Source organism: Equus przewalskii, chromosome 27, assembly GCF_037783145.1.
Source record: "Equus przewalskii isolate Varuska chromosome 27, EquPr2, whole genome shotgun sequence".
NCBI lineage: Eukaryota > Metazoa > Chordata > Mammalia > Perissodactyla > Equidae > Equus > Equus przewalskii.
In genome coordinates, this window is record NC_091857.1 from 10,439,574 (window position 1) to 10,461,558 (window position 21,985).

Here is a 21,985-nt window from a genome sequence, read left to right on the forward strand (position 1 = left end):
GATTCTATGCACCTTAGTGGCAATTGGAAATAAATATCTAACAATCAGAGATTTGTTACATGTATTAGAGTACGTTCATGTGATTCAATTCTATTTTGCTCTTTCAATGATTGTGTTGAAGAATATCTTACGACATGGAAAAAATTTTGATAACATATTGTTGAGTGAAAATGAATATTCCATTGCAGTTTTTAGAGTATTATTCCTTACTGTAAGGAGAAAAGTCTATACATGCACAGTAAAAAAAAAGAAAAAAGAAAAGGCTATACAATAACATATTGACAGTGTATGTGATTATATGTGAGAGAATTATTGTAAATTTTTATTTGTTTTTATTTTCCAAATGTTCTAAAAATATATCATTCCTATACTTTTAAGAACAAGAAATGAAATCTCATTAGAACCAATTAGCATCTGAATATCGGGATATACAGCACACGACTTTTAGTATGTCCTCTAAGAATATTTATGGCAAAACATTGGCATGCTAAATTTGTAAAACAATTTTTTACCTTGTATTTGAAACATTGTAAGTAAAAAGTAATGTTTTTAAATCTTTGAATATATAGAATAATTTTTGTATGATGTTTTTGTTGGTAAGCTTGTTTTACTGACTTCAGCAAACATCTGTTTTGTCTCAAAGATACTCGAATAATACACAAATGCAACAAGATATGTACTGCACCAGTGAAATTCTGCCGGCTAGGTGTAATGAAGCAGCTTTAAAGTAGTATATAGTGATAGGAAATTGAGAAGATGAGATTAGATCAAATCAACAAAGAGTTTTAGTTAGAGTAATGGAATTGGATGATTTCTTTTGGAATGTGGCCAGAAAACTAGAGGAGATGATTCAACTCTTGGGAAAATATATAATTATCCTTGATGTTAGGACAATAGGTTTACATTTCATGTCAATTTTCAACAGCAGTTTGTTGCGCCACAACAATTGTAGGATATGGATTCAGTATTTATCCACAAGAATGAGCACCTTTATATTTAGAATCCTAGTCCTGGAGCACACCAGCCAGCTATTAAATCCCCAAGCCCCAATTTAGCTTTTCAAAGGTGAAGTTGTTTTCCCATAAGCCCTAAGAGAGAAATATATTAATAGACTGCAAAATAAATAACATAAAACTTTCAATATTATGTATAAGACTATAACTTAATGAACATTTATTAGTACTTATTATAAACTTGGATACTCTTTTTCCAAAGTTAATGTAACATTAAATATTTAGGCCTACCTTTTTATTTACTGACCCAGAAAATAACCTCTAAATAGGAAACTCTAAAAGAATTTCAAGATGTTTTTCAAATCAACATAATACTTCCTTAATGGCCTGAGCAAAACAACTGTTAGAACCTAGGTAAAATATTATTCAGAATAAACAAAGCAGCAGGTGGGACTAAATATAATTAATGTACAAAATGAGACATAAGTCCCAACATATGTACCTCGATCCTCTAAATATTTCTTGAAAGGATTTTTTAAAAAGCAATGAAAAACCAAAAACATTAAACAGTTTTGTAAAACACATCTGCAGAATTAAACATAATGTAAATTACTTACAAAATCGTCAGTTTGTGTTCAAATTGTAAGCCTATGGAGTATGTCATTCAGCTGTGCAGCTGTTAACTATGAGCCCAATTTAAGAGAATTTGAATTTATGATTAGAATAGTATACACTTGGTTCCAGATTTATCTGAAAGTAAGAAACCAAAAGATAGCAAAATTCTATGGTAAGATATAAATACATATAAATCTTTATGTTTTCTAATATACTTTGACTGTCTTAATACTCTGAACTTGTCTATTTTTCCAAGCCTTTTCATCAGAGTTAAGATAAACGCAAAACCCCTTTGAACATAAAATTAAAAAGTTTTAAACATCTAAATTCCATATAGAAGTAGAACTACAGGTGCATATACTTCAGAGTCACTTTCTTGTACTTATTGCCAAAATGAAAACAGATCTTAGACAAACAAAATAGATCTTACACATGGATAGCTGTCTCCAACTAGAAGCAAATCTGTAAGAAAAACGTTACTTTAATCAACAACTTCTGTTTGTACCTCACAGTCTGGTGTAGGGGAAAGATCTACATAGTTAAGGTTCAAGTCCGCATTTAGCCTCATATTAGCTGAATGTCCTCTATCTCCTCATGAATAAAATGGGATAATAATGGTAACTGATCTAATAATGTGTTTCTGAGAATTTAAATGATTTAGAATATACAAAATACTTAGAATAGTTCCTCTAGCATATAATGCTAAATAAATGTTTGCTGTTGTTATTATTTTTATTCTATTAGGAACTGGAGATAGAAAAAAAGCCATGGTTCCTATATTCTTGAAGATAGGTCAGAAATATGTAAAAGTCACTATATAATAGTAATATGTATTAACTGCGCTTGTATGATATCCAAAGATGAAATATTTTAAAAGTAGAGAATGTTGACCAAGAATTTCTGATTGATCTGCTCTGGTGGAAAGAAGTCTCTAGCAATTTAGAGGACTGGGTTCTAGTTTTGAGCAAAGCCCTAACTAAAGGAGGATTCTGGGGAAAGCCAGTTACTTTAGACTTCAAGTTTCTCATTTATGAAAAGCTCACCTTGATGTCTGCTTCTAGTTTGAATGTTATACACTTTAAACTCAGGTTCCATTCTCTTTGCTTCCAAATAACCTGATCCAAATAAGCATGTGCTTATGTAGTCAGAACCTTGGCTTTCAAGTCGTTGAAGTCCACTGAGACACAGGAGTGACATTCAGTGTTAGTTCTCTGTTAGTTGAAGTGGATAAATAATGGAACTACCTATTAGAGAAAATGTGCTTTAGAACTATAGAAATAGGTTCATTAAAGAAGCATTTTCCCAAAAGATATATTAGCAGATAATGAAATTAGACTCATTCATTCAACAAACATTTGAGTGCCTACTCAGTACCAGGCACTGTTTTGGATGCTGGAATATAAGAGTGAACAAAACAAAAGATCCCCAGACTTCATGTCACATTCTAAGAGGAGGGGGGCAGACAATAAAAATAAACAAGGAAATATATAGTATCTTAAATGGGGATATCTGCTTTGGAGAAAATAAAACAGAAAAAGCATGAAAGGGGTACAGGAAATATTGTGTAAGGATGTACTTTTAACGTGGGTGATCAGAAAAAACCTCTGTGAGAAGGTTTGGTTTTATTAAAAGCCAAGAGAGGAAAGAGAGTAGGTTTGCAGATTTTGGGGGTTGAGTATTCTGGCCAGAGCAAACGCAAAATCTCTGAGGTAGGTGGTTGTCTGATAACATTCTACAAATAGCATAGAGGCGGCTGTGGTGATTCAAAGTGAACCAAGGCAGGCAAATGTGGCGGGGGGGGGGGGGGGGGGGGTGGGGGTGGGGGGGGGGTGGGGAGGAGATGCTGTGGGGAGGTTGGGGACCAGCTCAGGGGAGGCCTCGGCGACTTCCAGAAGGAGTTTTCACTCTAAGTGAGATGGGAAATGAACAGAGGGTTTTGAGCAGAGGCATGACATGTTCTGACTGAGGTTTCAACAGGGTCCCTTCCCCCGCAGGCTGCTCTGTGAAGAATGGCCTAGAAGTACAGTTAACTTCAATTTGCAGTCTTTCTCAGTAAGGAATACTGCGTTGCTCATTCAAGACAAACATGTTTTCCTCCAAGTAAATACTGTACGCAGTTTAGTCAGGGAAAGTTGAAAATCTTAATCTTCAGATGTGGAGCATTGGAAATTGTATTGGAGATAGTACTGTAGTGATTGCATGGTATAGAGTGAGTAATGTTTACTAAAGAGACAGAGCTTCTCAGAATGATCTTCCCTTGGGAACTCACAATGTCATTTGCATATTAAAGACTTTGGGAAATCCTTAAATGCGTTGAATCCAAAATCTCCCAAGCCTATCCTACCATGGAACTCCTTTTTTTTCCCTCCTTGTGCTTTGGTTCCATACAAGCTGGGCTCAAATATAAGATCTGTGGCTTCCGGGCCTCTGAACTTGGAGTTAATGATTGACTCTTTCAACCTCATCTCTCAACTAGGATAATAATACCACCTCCCATGATCATGGTGAGAATTCGATCGGACAATGTTTGTAAAGGGCCCAAAGCAGCACCCTCAATCAATGCTGCTTCCTGGTCTCCTCTCCTTTATCTTCAAAAACTATTCATCTGTTAACTTTAAAGAACTATATTCTAGTGAGATCGATGTCACTATTACTTAAGGTCTCAGGCTCTATCAAAAGGATGTAGCACCCAGTTTTAGAACATCTACAATGTCCCCAAGATGCTGAGATGCTAAAAGGTAAACACAGTCACAGTAATTCCACAGCAAACTTGAGTGTGTCATAGTTTATATTTTCTAATGAGGCTTAGAGACTGTTTGTGAGACTGGTACACACTGGCGAGGCCAATGTGGTTCTATCCCACCCTTTCACGTACTGAAATCATTGGCCCAAGTGACAGTGCCTTAAGTCTTTAAGTAAGTGAAGACAGAGAACCCAGGAAATCTCTTCTCTGTATGGTTCCTGAGCTGGGGCCCATAATTATCTGGTGTAAAAGACAGAGAAGCAAACAAACAAAAGCAGTGCTGTTAGAATGTGCCCCATGTACATTTGAAAGAAAACATCATGGCAAACTTTATTCTCTTTCATGAACAGGAATAAAGTTACACACGTTTTAAAATCCTACCCAGCATTCTTTTAATTTGTTTTATTACTCTAACCTAAATTATTTCTCTCTTTCTTGAACTCCTATTGCATGTAAAACCTACACGCCACCATATGTAATTTATTACATGTGGCTTGTTGCTGTCACATACGGCAGCCAGAATCAGTAATACTGTATTGCTCATTTAAACAAAAACAACTCCCCCCTAGGTAACTACCACATGCAATTTAGTGAGGAAAGCTGAACATCTTGATTGTGAAGAGTGGAGGATTAGAGATATTACTACAGTAGCACATGGCATAGACTGAGCGACGTTTATTAAAGAGATGCAGCTTCTCAAAACACAGTAGATGTTCCAACTAACGTGTTTATTCTCCCTTATTAGAGTTACTTTAGGTTACTTTCTGAAATGAGGCTTTTCTTACATATCCAAACTTAGGAAAATTTTCAAATATTAAATTAATCAAATGTTCAACCTAATTCATCAACTTTGATATCAAAGATTGCACAGGTCATTCAGCAATTTCATGAAAAAGCTGCTAAGCCAGCTGTTGTACCCTGAAGGATGGTATCTTGGAGAATGCAGCACAGCCTTGGTGTGTACTGTATGTATCACACTGTTTCTCACAGGATCTCCTAGAATTTCCAGCTTGGATCACAGGCTTTGTCTGATTCTAAGGCTTCTTGCTAAGAGGGAAAGAGAGAGAAATGTTCTGGCTTGTATTTTCCTTAGGAACTCCACTCTCCTCCTCCTGATCTGAGTAAGTGATATCTGGAATTCCTGGAGAGACCCTGGGAGTTGTGTTATTTCCTGAATTCCTGTAACTAACTCCATGAAAGATACAATCAGATCAGACCAACCCAACAGACCATTACTCCTCCAGAATTTTGCCTGTCAACGAAGGCCCTATGAACAGGACTACTAAAGTGGATTATTTTCAGGTTTCCTCAAAATTTTCAAGGAGATGTTTTATGGATCCTGACTTTCATAAGCTCAAAGTGAGATCAGACTTCTCTAAATGGAACTTTAGAATCCATGCCTCCAGATCATAGCAATCAGAATAGGGTTTCTGAGTGCAAATTAAGACACTGTCTCCTTACCTTGCTCTTTGTCTCCTAACCAATCAGTCTGGAAGGAATCAAAGTTCTATTGCACATGTCAGAGTTGCCTGAAGACCTGATGTGCGTAAGCGCTATATCTATGTGTACGCACTCCACTTGCACACACACTCATACAGACACATTGAACATTTCAAGCATTCTGCAAGTAATTTAAGCTTCAGGAGTCAAAATGGGAAGGTGACAAGTTCCTATGATTCATCCATCTCCAGACCTGCACTGAGCTGTCATTTAATCCCAATGATATTTTGTTTCTACTTCTTCAGATCGGTTCCACTTGGAGCTTGTGTAGCTCCCTGTAGTAAGAGCTCTCAGGGCCTGGTGAGTGGGTTTCCATCTGCATCTTGTCCCTGTAGAGCCCTTTACTGTTTCCTGCACGTAGATGATGCTTACTAAGTGTTTGATTGCACGGGTAAGAGTGAGTGAGTGAAAGGAAGTAGTTAGGGAAGTTCTTAGGTAACATTGAGTGCCACTTGTCATAGATCCCTAATGCCTTCTGAATACTAATTCTTGTCTTCAGATGCCACCTTTACTGATATAATTGACACAAAAGTAGACTTTGAATGAGGCAAGGAAAGAAGAAAGGATCAATATATATGAGTTGGTGATGATGGCCCTCATCAGGAGGCTGGCCAAAGGTTAGTTCCTTGAGGATTCTTACTGCTAACCCTCCTAGATAATATAATCTCTAGGGGTAGGATAGAGGAGTTGGGGCGGGCAGGGGGACAGGTTGCTACCTGAAGTTGAGTAATAAAAGGGAATATTAGTATTGTTTCCATTCAATGACAATGAGATAAATGTTAAAGGAGATCTTGCGAAACCTTAGCAAACTTCTAGAGCCCAGGAGATTTGCTTTGGAGAAACAATGCAATAAGGATTCTTACACATATTCTACTTTATATTTAAAAGTATACATCCCTTTAAAAACTTGTATGTAATACCTGAAATCATAAAACTCCTATAAGAAAATATAAGCAGAACACGCTTTGACATTGGTCTTAGCAGCACCTTTTTTTTTTTTTTTAAAGATTTTATTTTTTTCCTTTTTCTCCCCAAAGCCCCCCAGTACATAGTTGTATATTCTTCGTTGTGGGTCCTTCTAGTTGTGGCATGTGGGATGGCACCTCAGCGTGGTTTGATGAGCAGTGCCATGTCCGTGCCCAGGATTCGAACCAACGAAACACTGGACCGCCTGCAGCAGAGCGCACGAACTTAACCACTCGGCCACGGGGCCAGCCCCAGCAGCACCTTTTTGAATACCATGTCTCCTCAGGCAAGGGAAACAAAAGAAAAAATAAACAAATGAGACTACATCAGACTAAAAAGCTTCTGCAAGGCAAAGGAAACTCTGAACAAAATGAAAAGAGAACCCAAAAACTGAGAGAAAATATTTCTAAATCATATATCCGACAAGGGATTAATTCCCAAAATATATAAAAACTCATACAACTCAACAACAAAAAGACAAAAACTTGATCAAAAACAGGTAGAGGATCTGAACAGACAATTTTCCAAAGAAGATATAGAGATGGCCAACAGGCACATGAAAAGATGTTCAACGTCACTAATTATCAGGGAAATGCAAATGAAAACTACAATGAGATATCACCTCACACCCATCAGAATGATTATAATTAACAAGATGAGAAATAATGTGTTGGATAGGATGTGGAGAAAAGGGAACCCTATACACTGCTGTTAGGAATGCAAACTGGTACAGCCACTATGGAAATCAGTATGAAGATTTCTTAAAAAATTAAAAGTAGAAATACCATATGATCCAGCTATTCCACCACTGGGTATTTATCCAAAGAACATTGAATCAACAATACAAAAAGATGTATGCACCCCTATGTTCATTGCAGCATTATTCACAATAGCCAAGAGGTTGAAGCAACCGAAGTGGCCATCAAGTGATAAATGGATAAAGAAGATGGGGTATATATATACAATGGAATACTACTCAGCCAAAAAAAAAAAGGACAAAATTGTCTTATTTGCAACAACATGCATGGACCTTGAGAGTATTATGTTAAATGAAATAAGCCAGACAGAGAAAGAAAAATACTGCATGATTTCACTCATATGTGGAAGATAAACAAACAAATGGATAAAGAGAACAGATTAGTGGTAACTAGAACGGAAGGGGGTGGGGGAGTGGGCAAAAGGGGTAAAGGGGCACATACATATGGTGATAGATAAAAACTAGACTGTTGGTGGTGAGCATGCTGCAGTCTATACAGAAACTGACATGTAACAATGTACACCTGAAATTACACAATGTTATAAACCAATGCCCTCAATAAAATAAATAAATAAATAAAATTTTAAAAAGAGCTCTCCCATATGGAATCAAAACATAATGATGTACAGCTGAAATTTATATAATGTTATAAACCAATGTTACCTTAATAAAAAAAAGTCAAAAAATAATAATAAAATTATACATCCTTTACTAAGTGGAAGTTCAAATCTTTAAAGTGCACTCAGATGATATGAGGATTTGAAGGATTTTCTCCCTCTCTCTCTTTCTCAAGTACCATGCTTCAGCTTATTTATTTTCTACTACTAGGTAAGCTTAGCTTAAAAGCATGTTTTATCCCAAGAAAAAGAGATATATTCTCGCTAAATATCCTTTCACAAAGACCAAATCAATGTATGTTTTTCAACATTTACTGCACATTCTTGTTTTTACTGCTGGAAAGATTTTGGTTGGAGTCTTTGAATTCTTATCTCCAGCCTGTTTACTGAATTTTCAGTCAGCTTTCTCAGGATTAAATTATCTTTCACTTTCAGAGATAGGTGTCGTTAACCTGAGTTTCTACAAAATGCTGCTCCCAGGTCATTGGTTGTACCAGGAGCAACCAAAATAAATGTACGATTTGCTCATAAAATTTTATCTTTTGTTTGGCAATGCATAGGCTCACTTAAAAAAAAAAAAAGTAGAAAAGCACAACAGTATATAGAAAAGAGCAAAGCCATTCCCACGCCTCCATCTACCACGCAGTTGTCCTCTCCAGTGCCAACCACCGAAAGCAGGTTCTGGCATATTCTTTTTTTTTTAAAATTTATTTATTTTTTTATTTTATTCTTTTTTTTTTTTTTTTGAGGAAGACTAGCCCTGAGCTAACGTCTCCCGCCAATCCTCTTTTGCTGAGGAAGAGTGGCCCTGAGCTAACATCTGTGCGCATCTTCCTCTACTTTCTCTGTCGGACGCCTGCCACAGCCTGGCTTGCCAGGAGGTGTCATGTCCCCACCAGATCCGAACCAGCGAACTCTGGGCTGCTGAAGCAGAACATGTGAACTTAACCGCTGCACCACTGGGTGACCCCTGGCATATACTGATAGATACCAAATACATAATCACTTTGAAGTTATTGTACATAACTTTGTAGATAATTCATTAAAAAGAACAGTTCTAAATACCAATATCTACCATCTTTGGGGCACTCACTATGTGTCTGGTGTTTCACATAGTGTCTTATTTAATAGAAAGAAAGAAAAATGAGTGAACACAAGAATGCCAGTCAGGGGCCAGCAGGGTGTCGCAGCGGTTAAGTTCGCCGGTTCCGCTTCTCGTGGGCCCCGGGTGCTCTGGTTTGGATTCCAGGTGCGGACATGGCATCCCTTGGCACGCCATGCTGTGGTAGGCGTCCCATATATAAAGTAGAGGAAGATGGGCGCAGATGTTAGCTCAGGGCCAGGCTTCCTCAGCAAAAAGAGGAAGACTGGCAGTAGTTAGCTCAGGGCTAATCTTCCTCAAAAAAAAAGAATGTCAGTCAGATGTGCCAGGTTTGTTCTGCTTTGGGTATGATTTGTTAATATTTGTTAATATCTCAAGAGTCCCTATTTTTCAGAAGAGAAAACAGATTTGGCACGGTCACAGGGCTAATAACTGGTAGGTTGGGATTTCAGGGCGGGGTGTATGGGTGTCAAAGCCCACGCCCTTTGGTTTTGAAATGCTGAGTGGCTTCTCTTAAAACCGCAAACTCTGGGGTAGTCAAGGATGTTTTTTGCATATGTCCCTCTTCCTTAATTACCTCCCCACTTCTTAACATTCTAATGCGTACCTTCCGTAGAGTCATTGAAGTTGAAGGAGAGGCTCTGGAGTGAAACTTAGGGAAAAGACCCTAGGGCCCACTCCTGCGCCCTTTGAATTGGATGGCCTTTCAACATGACCCTCGACACCTACAATTTAAAAGAAAGTGACTGTTGTAATAGAGTGCCCACCTACTTATATATTCTAGCTAATCACATCTCTACCTCCTGTCTTAAAGACTCGTTTGCCCAAATGTGATTGAAAAAAAAAAAACTGGGAATGGGGAAGGGTGAGGGTAGAGTTATTTGAGAGTTTATTCCAACTCCTGGAAGCGGTGAGGAAGAGGTTAAGCTGGACCAGAAGGATTTTTGAAGTCTTTGGCTGGGAGGTTCCACTTGGAGAAAGGTGCAGGGGAGCGAGGGGTGGCGAGGGGAACAAGGCGAGTTCTCATTCGCTTGAATTTCTGATCCTGAGCTGTTGGACTCTCACCTGAGGGCGCAGTCGGGCACCCCTGGCTTGTGGATGGAAATATTAATGAGCAGGACTTGCCAGACCAACGTCTGGAGAGTGTAGAGAGAAGCAGGGAAAGGACCGCGCGGCCCCTTTAAGTCTTCTCGGGCCGGAGAGGAGAGGGAGGAAACCGGGAGCCGCGGGGACGGTGGGGGAAACCCACAGGCAATTGAGCCGGAGGAGCGGCAGCGTGAGAGCAGAAACTTCAGACGCGGCTGGTCCCAGCGGAGCTCGGCTGAGCCGCGGCGGCCGTCGCTCCCACCCGCAGCAGCATCCTCCGCGCCCCTCTCCGCCACCCCGGGGAGTCCGGGAGCTGCCTCTCTGCAGCGACCGACCACGAGCCAGGGCTGCGGGCAGCCGCCCCTCAGGAAGTTTGGGCTCCAGCGTCCCAGTCGCGGAGAGTTCGGGGTGCCTTGTGCGCGCGCCCCTGCGGGCGAGGGGCCGGGGGCGATGGTGACCGCCGCGCGGGGCTGGGGGCGCCGGGGAGGCGCGCGTGTGTTCGCGGACCTGCTGCTGTCTCCAGTGTCCTCCGCATCCCCCAAGTGATGGGAACAAGGGCCCGCCCAGGCAGCCGCTGTCTCCGCACCGCCCCCTCGCTCGCCCCCAGCGCGCGGAGTCACCCAGGCACACCCCCGGCACCCCGTGCCCGTCCTCCGGAGCTGCTGCCGCTGCCTTCGCCGCCGCTGCGCGTGGCCAGCTGTTGACTGGGCTCGCCTGTAGACGGAGAAGCACTTTTTGGCCCTCCCTAATCCGATCTCACACCCCAACTTTGCCGCCGCCGCGCCTGCCCTCGCCGCGGCGCTCGGCGCTCAGTGTGGGGGCGCACGCCGGGAGGCTCGGCAAGACGGTGGAGGCAGGAAACGGCACAACTGCTCTTCTGTTTCGGCTCTTTGTTGTTCGCTTTGGATGGTCCTTGGAAGTGGCCGAGCCTCTTCGGAAACCCTGGAGCCAGAGAAGGCAAACCTTGGAATTCTTAGTCTGCAAAGAGCTCTGAGATATTGACACGCGTCCGGAAAGGTCGACGAGTAATTGCCCTGAAAACTCCTGGCGGATTGACCCACGTTGCTTATATTAAGCCTTTGTGTGTAGTGTGTGTGGTGTGTGGCTTCATAATTTGGGGACCCCATTTCTACTCCCTCCTCTTGGCATGAGACTGTATGCAGGATCCACCCGAGGACAATGATCGCGGAGCCTGCTCACTTTTACCTCTTTGGATTAATCTGTCTCTGTTCAGGTAACCCCGCGTCTTCTTTCTTCACCCTTCATCCCTCTTGCACGCCCCCTCTGCGTTTTTCAGAATCAATCCCCGAGCTGCGTTTCGGCGACCTCCCTTCTAAGGCCGGAGGAGCTCGATCCCTTCAGGAGTTTTGGGCGAAAAGGTTCCTGGTTCGGACTTTGGGTCGTCCCTTTGCCCCCCAAAACCCCCCGAGCCTCATCGCAGACCTCGGCCTTTTGCCAAGTTCAGGGCACGCCCAGATCACTCTGGGCTAACGCGCGTCTGAGTGCAGGGGTGGGAGGAGGCGGCGGTTGGTGGTGAGTTTGGGCCCCCAGGATGAGCCCGAGCGAGTTTCATCCTTCGGCTGCTTCCTTTGGGGAGGGAGATGTGCGCCCGGGGAACTTGTGGCCCAGAGACCCGCCGGGATTCCTGAACCTGGTCCTCCAATTCGCCCCTCCTCTTGCGAGCACAAGGGGTTATTAGTCGTTGTTTTATGTAACCAAAGTCTGTAATTAAATTTGATTCTGAAGAAACTTCAGGAAATAACTCCTTCTTACTATAGGATATGAGCTAGCCACTCTGCCTGGCTGGGCTTGGAAGGAAAACAGGCGGTTGCAAGTATCTGAACAGGAACAGTTAGTTGCCTGGGAATTTTCACTGGCAAGGGAAAACAGAAGACTGAATTTAGGATTTGGGGGATTAATTAAATAGTACTGACACTCTTCATATGAAGTGTTGGAAGGATGCTGCCATGGGATCCTCTGACATCAGAGTATACATTGTGTCTAAAATTACAAATAGTTTCCTTACACTCCTAAGAAACTTTTACTATGGGTGAACAGAGCCACTGCTCAACTTTTCTTTCTTTCCTTTTGGTAGATTCTGGTTTCAATCAAGGATCTGATTTCAGGCCTTAAAACAGACACACTCACACACACACACACACACACACACACACACACACACACACTGCACCTCAGGGAATTTTTTATAGTCGCATACTGAGTTCAAGTTGCATCAGGGCCCATAGGTTAGAGTCACTCAATTTGCATGATTATGAAACAGTTTTGAAAGGTTGGTTTGAGCTTTTTGTGGTCCATGGCTATGGTTTATATTTTGACCAAGGATTTTACTGAAGTTAATGAAATATGAAAAAGAAAAATGAAAACCCACGTCAGCTAAATGATAGCAAATAAACCCCTCAAAGAATTTTAACCCAGGAGATATGCTTCCTGGCTGAAAGGAACATTTGCAACTAAACTAAATAAGAAATTCATTAAATTGTTACTCCTTTGAAAAAGACAGAAAACTGAAGTTTCCCCCACAGATATCTCATGTATATCACAGTGGATAAGTGAACAGATTAGACTAACTCAGCTTCGCCTTTCTGTAATGTAGCTTTTTTTCTTAGTTTGCAGATCTGAATGATTGAATAGTTCCCCACCCCAAGACCCAGCCATGGATGCAAATCAAAAACATTAAGATCTGATCTCTCTATTTGTCTCTCTTTGCCATGTCTCCCCCTGGTTTAGTTTACAGCTTCAGATACCTTTGAGATTTTTGTTGATTCACCTTCTTGGTTAAAGTTTATTCACGTGTGTAAAGTGAAGTGTCAGTGTGATAAATGACTGGAGGGGCAGATTACTGAAGATAGGGGGATTAATGGTCATTAGTCACTGTTTGAGCTGAGTTTGTATATGTTGGGACATTTTATCATGGCTGTAGATTAAAGATAGGATCACACTAATAGGGTTTTACTGAAAGCTGGTCGCCTCAGTGTGCAACTTCTCTCTTCACCTGGAGAAATATCTGGGGGGTATGTACCATCCTTTCAGATTTGATAATTCCGGTAGTTAGTATCTGAGGTTTGTAATTTACATAGATATGTGGCATTTATAATCTTAGCGCTAAACTGATTTCTGGGTGTGTTTTTCTAATTTAATTTCCCGTTTAAGCCACTGATGACTTTTAATAAACCTGACTTTTTCTGTTGGGTGCGCTCATCTACTTGTTTCTCCAGGTTGCAAGTCCGAGGGGTCTTTGGGAGGTGCTCTCTCATATTTGACCTGAAGGTCTTTATTGCTCCTCTAATGACTTTTGCTCATGCTGTGCATCTGAACTTGAGAGGCCAAATTGCTGGGCTGCTGGCGTGATTTCATGACCATGTGCTGTTCTGAAGCCACACTATTGAGTTAAATAAAACTTCACAGAACTCAGATAACTAGCTAGAGTTGGGCGTGCTCGAGACACCTGGTCAGGGAATGAATGAAGTTCTTGCAAAACTGTGTTTCATGTCTTGCCTCAAGCCTGGGATCACAGTCTATCACTTGTTAATGGAGTGTATTTAAGAGAAATGTGGTGAGCTTAAATAAATCAAAGTGTGCTGAGGAGGAAAGGTAACTTCAACAAGATTTAACCTGTAAAAGCATCTATTGGTTGTCAGTTCTTTTTTCTTTTCTTTTTAAAACCTGGCTGCCAGCTTAAGAAAGTCGTATAGTTTTCTTCAAAGAAATTATAAACTCCATTTTAATATGTTGATGTCATACTTAACATCAAATATTATGTTTAAGAGTATGTGTTTGCTTTTTGTAGCCTTTTATTTATTAACCGAATGCTACAATATATAACTGTTTTTAATTAGGAAACTAAGATTTTGAAAAAAATGGGTATTTCTTTAGAAATTCATTTTCAAGGTATTTTCTTTGGTGAGTTTGTACATCTGAGTTCTTTTCTATGGCTAGCTAGACTTTTGGTGAGGGGAGCAGATGAGGTAGCACTGAGAAAAAAACCGTGTGATCTCTCAGGAACGGATTCTAAACATTCTTCCTTCATAGACTGCCTCTCCTCAGCTCCATTTGCTAAAACCTGATTTCAAGTCAAAAAGTGATTGAATTTCAGTTCAAACTTGGGGTGAGATCTGAATTTCAAACGCAGCGGGAGTTCAATAGTGCTATCCTTCTTTCCTTCTTTCTTTATTTTGGGAGGAGGATCTTTTCTCTTGAGAAGAGGAGCATTTTCTAGATAAGTTTCACTATGTGAGTCACATATCTGGGTCTCTGTCACCCCCCCCCAATTCTTTCTCTCTCTCAAGATTCATTGGTAATTCCAAAATTTCTTATTAGTTTCTTTATAAGCTTTTTGGCTTTTAAATATACTTATCTGGATACTGTAACATCTTTTAAAATATCCTTATTTCTCAATAATGGGCCTTCTAACACATAAGATATTTATAGTTAAAATGTCTTAGAATGGAAAATTTACCTGAAAGTTTCCCTTAGTCTTCACTATGGCACATGAAACATTCTTGCGTGAGTTACAGTGGGGCAAAATGCTAAATTTGAAACCTACAATACTAGTTATTTGTTTCTGTATGTATGTATCTGTGTATTTATTTTACATCGAGTAGATGTCTATAATTAAAAATCCTGGGCAAGAGGAATAAGACTGGGAGGAAATTTAGAATAACAGCTTGCCAATGAAGATCATAAATAGTTGAGTCTTCATGTGTCATCTTCTGTGTTAATAAAAGATGCTAAGGTAATGCTTATGTTACTTTCTTGCTCTTTTAAAAATGTTTAGTTCTTAAAACAAAAGCATAACTGCCTTGCAAGCTTGATATCTTATAGGAAAATATAGGGAAATCAAAGTTGTTATTCAATTTAAAGTTAGGCCTAAAATAATCTTGTAGAATAAATTAGGAAATTTGATAATAAGAAAGGGAAAAATAACAGTGAAACTGGAAGTGAAGTTGAGAGGAGTGTAGTGGAAACAGATCCAGAGTTAAGCTAGTTTTAAAGTACAGGAGGAGGGGGGGAGTAGAAATAGACAGAGCAGCAGATATGAGTGCACCTCTGGCCACGCAGCACGAAGAGCAGACCTGAAAAGTTGATCTCTGAAAATTTGAAGTCAGTTTGTATACTCTATATTTAACAACTATAGAAAGAACTAGATATTTTGCAGTTTTTATAACAAAAATGCAATTTGAAATATGTTTGAATCTTTAATGAATTCACAGAATAGTTTTTTAAAGCTACATTGAATAAGACTTTAGAATATTGATGACCTCAGTTTATATAGAGTGACAAACTAAGTAGTTACCTTCTATATCATAACACTTTTGCTTAGAGGAGACCATTACAATGAAAGAAGGAAATAATTTCAAAATGAGATCAAGTTCAAATTCTGGGTACCGTAGGAAACTTTATGACGACTACTACTGCTATTGCTGTGAGGATATGATTATCATTTATTGAACATTCACCATTACCTTATTTAATGCCTATAAGAACCCTATGACATAGATGCTGTTATTAGTAAAATAGCACTTTATTCTCATTTTGTAATTGTGAAAACCACATCATGGAGAGGTTAGCAGATGTGGGTGAGCAGGGATTTGAACCATGCCAATTCCAAAACTCTTAACCACCATGAACTCTCCTAATTTGAAAGAGAAAAATGAGGAACTTAAATAAGAAAGATTACGGTTCTGTTGCTTTTTATTTTAAAACTTGTCCATGGGGCCGGCCCCATGGCTGAACGGTTAAGTTCGCATGCTCCGCTGCGGCGGCCCAGGGTTTCGCTGGTTCGACTCCTGGGCATGGACATGGCACCACTCGTCAGGCCACGTTGAGGCGGCGTCCCAACATGCCACAACTAGAAGGACCTGCAACTAGGATATACAACTGTGTACCAGGGTGAATTTGGGGAGATAAAGCATAAATTTAAAAAAATTGAAAAAGTAAAATTTATCCAAAAAATCCACCTAAATAGGACTGTAGTTTGAACACTTGAGAATTTGAAAGGGAAATTTCCTTTTCCTGCCATTAAGTAAATAATCTTTACATTTTTAGATCGCCAGGCAAGACAATCAATTTTTTACATCCAACCAGCTCACATCCAGCCTTTATCATATCTGTATTTTCCAGCATGCTTAAAAGAAGAGATCAAAAGGAAGTTAGAACAATGCCTGCTGGTGATGCAGATGTGCATGGATTCCAAGTTGTATTTTGGAAAAGGAATGCCATTCTCATTCATGCACACTTGAGGAAAGATTTGCTATGAATCCCAAGGCAGATAATTTGTCCTCGCCAGGGAGGAGCCTGTGGAGAGACAATCATTTCTCCTGGGGTTGCTCTTTCCCTCTGGGTTGGGCATGGGCTGGTGGTCATTTAGTCGTAGATGAGCCTTCTGCTCGACTGCTATTCGCAGATGATTCACTTCATGGTTACTGATCATGGAAGGGCTGAGTGTTAATACCTGGTTGATCAGCTGGTTGGAAACTGCTTATGCATAGCCAATAAAGTTGCCATCCTGTGGAGATCAAAAGGCCACCTCCTTTCTTTACAATTCTGAATTAGCATGGTTTCCTTTTCCCCTTCTCCCTCCACCTTCAGCCTTTTCCTTCAATCCAGCTGTTGAAGAAGAGGAAGAAAAAAGATTATCTGTAGTGTACAGGGGGATAGCTTTGATCTCCACTTCTTGCCTTTTCCTCTTGCTCTTTCTTTTTTTAACCATCCAAAAGGCTGTTTCCAGCACTGGAAGGTGTCATGTTGCTGGCTTCATGGGAGAGCTCAGTCTCATTTCCCTTCTGCCAAAACAGGCTGCTACAAATTCCTTTACTTCTGTGATTTTACTTGGCTTCCAAACATCTTATGACAATGTTGTTCCACGCATAAAACAATATTTTGAACAGCATGACTGTGCATATCTTTCTGACTTCATTCAGCGAGAGAAATACCTCTGTGGTGTTCACAGCTGTCCATGGCTAAGAGCTGGAAAAGAATAGCTGTTTATTTTACCTAATTTATTTCATTATTTGGGGGAGAGTGTGCAGAAGGTAAACAATTGAAGAAAATGTTCTTGGATCACAAGTTTGATGCTAAATAGTCTATAGGCTTAATGCACGTCACCTAGTTTGACGCTTAAATGAAGCATTAAAAGCACCATGGATGGATACAGGCAAATGTCAATAGAGCAGTGTGGTTCTGTGTTAAGTAAGAATGCATTCTTTTTGTGTTAAGTGATTGATTTGTATGCAGCATATAGGAAATAGTAGACTTTAATTCCTAATGAGACACTGTATTTTGGAAATGTGTTTTTCAGATTATGTTAGTCTTCTTTAGTAGAAAACATATTTTTTTAAAGCACTTCTGGGAGTAGCAGCTCGTGGTTACAATTTATCAAGTTGCTCTTGATTGGATTTCAGAAACTGTCAAGTTGAAAGTATAGGCCACCTATGTGTGTGTTCAAACCCTCAGTACATGACCTGAGAACCAGGCACAGCTGATCCACAGTCAGCTGTGGAAGGAGCATGCAGTCCCTGGAACTTTCCCCTAAAATTATTTGCAACAGGTTCTGCTCAAGAAGCTAGAGACCCAGTTTGTATCCCCAACACTGTAGATTCTTCTTTTCATGCGACGAAAAGTAGTATGTTAAGAGAAATAGCATTGTTACATGTGATCATTTAGTACTTTAAAAATCACTTCAGGTATATGTTATCTCTTGATTTAACTTAAATTTTCAATAGCATGACAAAAGACAGTGTTTATATGACCATAAAATTCTTCGTAGTGTGATACGTATGGTCATAATTTATGCACTATTATGGGAAAAAAAATCAACTTGGTAAGCTCATTCTTGGATTTTAGCAGAAGAGGAAACAGGCCTGATTTTAGTTTCTTTCCACTAACATGACTGAGGACTTTTTTATGTTATTAGCAATTCCAGATAGAGTTTGGAAGGAAAATGGGACCAAAGAATAAGTGAATCAGGCTGCTCATGTCTGTTTAAGATCACTTGGCATCATGTGGTGCTAATGAGATACACTGAGTCTCATAAGTTGATCTCCAAACTTAAATAACCTGCATACTATCTGTCATATTTTTTGTTTTAGCATGTGATTTTTTTTCCCCACTATTCACGCACTAACTTTTAGTCTGGCTAAAGCGTCTGCCTGCAATTCATTTCTTATATAAAAGAGATATAAATGTATGCTTTTTAGTTTCACAGATCTAAAGCTGATTTTGTTTATTCAGGCTTGATTTAAAAGGCAGTCTTTATTACTGTGAAACTTCACTAAAATGGTGCTCGCTCATATAACAAAGTGAGTTAAAGCACATTCGTATGTGTTAACTACACACCTCTCGGTAGCTTTAAACTACTTTAGTTGTCTGATTTGGGAAGTAATTTCTGTGTCTCCAGATCATTCAATTAGCAAGTTGTCTGAATAAAGTAAACTGGGTTTTACAGGCTGTGGAAGATAAACTCGTCTGTTTTTCTCTCATATTTGAAGAGGAGTGAAAGTTTCGTTAGCAATCTGGTATCAAGTTTGGAACTAGAACTTGCTTAAATTAATGAACATAGCAATATATTGCCAAAACCCAAATATGTAGAAGGAAAATAGGAGAGAGGCAGAGCCTGCACTTGGATACTATGCAAAGAGGAGGAACATTTACTGACAAGATAGTTGCTCTTGATCTCGATGAATTAGAATAGAGTAGAAGCATCCTAAGGCCAGCTTTTATTAGATTCAGTATGGTCAGAGAGGAAGTGAAATCCATTGCATTATTTGGACTTGTCTCCTGTTATGTCATTCAATCCTAGGAGCTCATCATTTCCTAGGACCTCATATTCAAAGTTGCCCTTTCATCATTTTGCTTTTGACGTATTTAACATAATGTTTTAAACACACATAGTTATTAAATGTATATGTTATACATATATATATCTATTTTACATGATGAGAAAGAAACCTAAGTGATGAATTAACTGATGAGTTGATGCAGTATAGGCCCAATTGTATACACTGAACCTAAGGGACTAGGAATCAGTAATAATAATATCTCTAATAGTAATTATGAAGCCTAAAATTTATAAAATGTTTACTATCTACCTGGCAAAGTATGAATATGCCTTATCTTTTTTAATACCACATTAGGAGTGAATGCATTGCTATTCTCCCTGTTTATCAATATGGAAAAAGAGGTCCAGAGAAGCGAAGTTCCTTGACCGTGCCCAGTCAGCTAGTGAGGTGGAGGGAGGATTTGGAACCAGCCTGTCTGATCCCAGGATTTCTGCTCTTCACCATTATACCTACATACTATGCTATCCCCTTAAAGGAAAATGATTGTAGATGAAACAATATAAAATGTGTATATAATAAGGCTAAGATGCTTTTTTGTGAGGGAACTAGATTGTGCTGCCAAGCTGGTTTAGTTCCTTTTTAGCTGTTAGATGTTTCTGGTATATCTGATTGTCTGTTCCTCTCTTCTGCTTGTCACATGATAATCCACAAAAAAGAATGCACTCTGCTATCATCCACTGTGGAACACAGAAACACAGTCCAGCCCCATGGCATGGTTTATTCGAATTCACTGCTGGTTCGGTTTGCAGAGTAAATTTGAGATAGTAGGAACCAAGTAAGTTTTATGATAGCTTACTTGTATGAGTGAATAGAAATTTCCTCATATGGAAAATACTATCACTGGCATCTAACTTCTCTAAGAAACTGGTGTTGAATGTTTGTTTGAGTTTGAAAATAGATGGTTTATGTAGTGATAAGGTGTTATAGATAATAAAAACATATTAAGCAGCAGTTTGGTTAGAATCTGTGATTATTATTCCTTTAAAGGTGTATGCTTCTCAAATGCCAAGGTTTATAAAAAACAAAGAATGTAGAATTGGTTAACATGATCCTTGTGAATGAAACCTGCCAGAGACTGTAATAACTACCAAAAACAGTTCTGTAATCAATATCCTTTCAGAAGTAACGTAGTGGGTTTTTTAAATGTTACTCTTTTGCTTTGTTTACTCTTTTAAATGTCTATATCTGAGTAAGATCATTCTATAATTTCTTGGGTATGGTTTTCTCAGCTGAGGTCAATGGTCTTCCAAAGTTATTTCCAAATATGTAGATAAGAGGTACCTGTATATTCTCTTCTCTATTTCCATATGTTTGTGGCTTTACATAAGGCTTAAGGAAGATTGAAGCTTTTCCCTGTTTCCTACTCTCTACCTCTAATCAAAAACAGTATCATATCTACAACCCTCCTTTATACGAGATCTTGGGTCTTAGCCTTAAGGTTTTTACTCTTTGTCTTCAAATATACTTCACAATAAATTTATTTCTGTGCATTCATTGCTGTGTAGTTTGCCACTCATTTGTCTTTGATTATGCTATTGTTTATTAATGGCGCTTAATAACATTATTTTATTCCTTAGTAAACTACTTACTGTTAGTCTTGATAACAATCTAAAATTATTACTAACCAGTTATCAACTTTTGTTGCTATTAGACACTTTAAAGAATGTTTTAGACATTCCTTATAATGTGTGAGAACTTTTAATACAAGATCGAGGTTGTGTACACGTAGAGAGGAAAATGAAGATTGAATCGCATTAATCAGTTGTTGGCACTATGTGAGTGAAAGATGCTTTGATATGGTAAGAGAAGGGAGGTGGTAGCTGATAGATCAAGGGAAATCTTCCTGGAATAAGTAGGTTCCCAAAGAGTGTAAAGAGAAAGAATGGACTATCTTGTTGGGCAAGAGGAAGTATTTGAGAGGTGCATCTAGCAGTGGTAATTTCAAAAACTAACAATCTGTTTGAAGGGGTAGAGTTTATAACAGATGGTTATTATAGCTTTTCACTTGTGACGTTGGTGTATTTCAGGAGACATTGTTTAATAATCACATCCATTCTTTTTATTCACTTAATCAACCTTAATAGACAACAAACTAAAAAAAAGCTCATTCTTTGCACTTAAGGAATTTATGGTAAATGGTTGACTGCCATATAGGTAATTTAACAGAGGTATGCATGACTGCTCTGTGAACTTATGTTTAGGCCATAAAAAGCTTCCACCAAGTAGAGAAGAGATGATATAAAATAAATGTAAACGTGATGACTTAATTCTTAGAGATTGACATCTATTCTTTGCTATTTTCTCTGAGGCCATGGATAGCAGTGTACGGATAAATAGACTTAGATATTGTACAATGTGTATTACTGTTCTCAGCCTGTCAGAGAATCATTTGGACAGTACCTTAGCACATTAACTTTATCTCTCTGTGCTTCCACCCTATCTGCAGTACCCAGAACACATAGTCTTTATCTTACCTTCTTACTTTCTGTGACAGGAAACATCTCCTCATAGTGTAGAAGATTCCATTTACAATTTTTATAAAATTTTTTCTCATATTAAGCTGAAACCCAACTCTATTTCCTATCCTATTGGTCTTTGTGTGCCCTCCAAAGCTACCCATGGTAAATCTAGTCTAGTTTCTACATGAAACCGTTTCAATATTTGCAGACCGTTATTATGTTCTTCTAAACCATCTTTTCTCCAGGCACAAGATTCCCATTTTCCCCCAATTTTCATCATTTGGTAAGGAGTCATTTCCCTTGGTTATGTTGTTTTTGTTGTTATTTTT

At 39.2% G+C, this 21,985-nt stretch overlaps 1 protein-coding gene across 16 annotated transcripts in view; it reads left to right on the forward strand.

The window, feature by feature from the left end:
* ROBO1 (roundabout guidance receptor 1) overlaps positions 1–21,985 on the forward strand; it is a 1,062,925-nt gene that overhangs the window by 672,917 nt on the left and 368,023 nt on the right. For 3 of the 16 annotated variants that reach the window (XM_070597861.1, XM_070597862.1, XM_070597871.1), the window contains exon 1: positions 10,381–11,573. The exons of 12 other annotated variants lie outside the window; for them this stretch is intronic. In XM_070597861.1, the coding sequence (XP_070453962.1) occupies positions 11,519–11,573 (55 nt within the window). In that variant the 5' untranslated portion in view covers positions 10,381–11,518. Of the gene's footprint in view, positions 1–10,347; positions 11,574–21,985 lie in introns of those variants that run through there. One more of the 16 variants, XM_070597868.1, reaches the window with a different exon arrangement.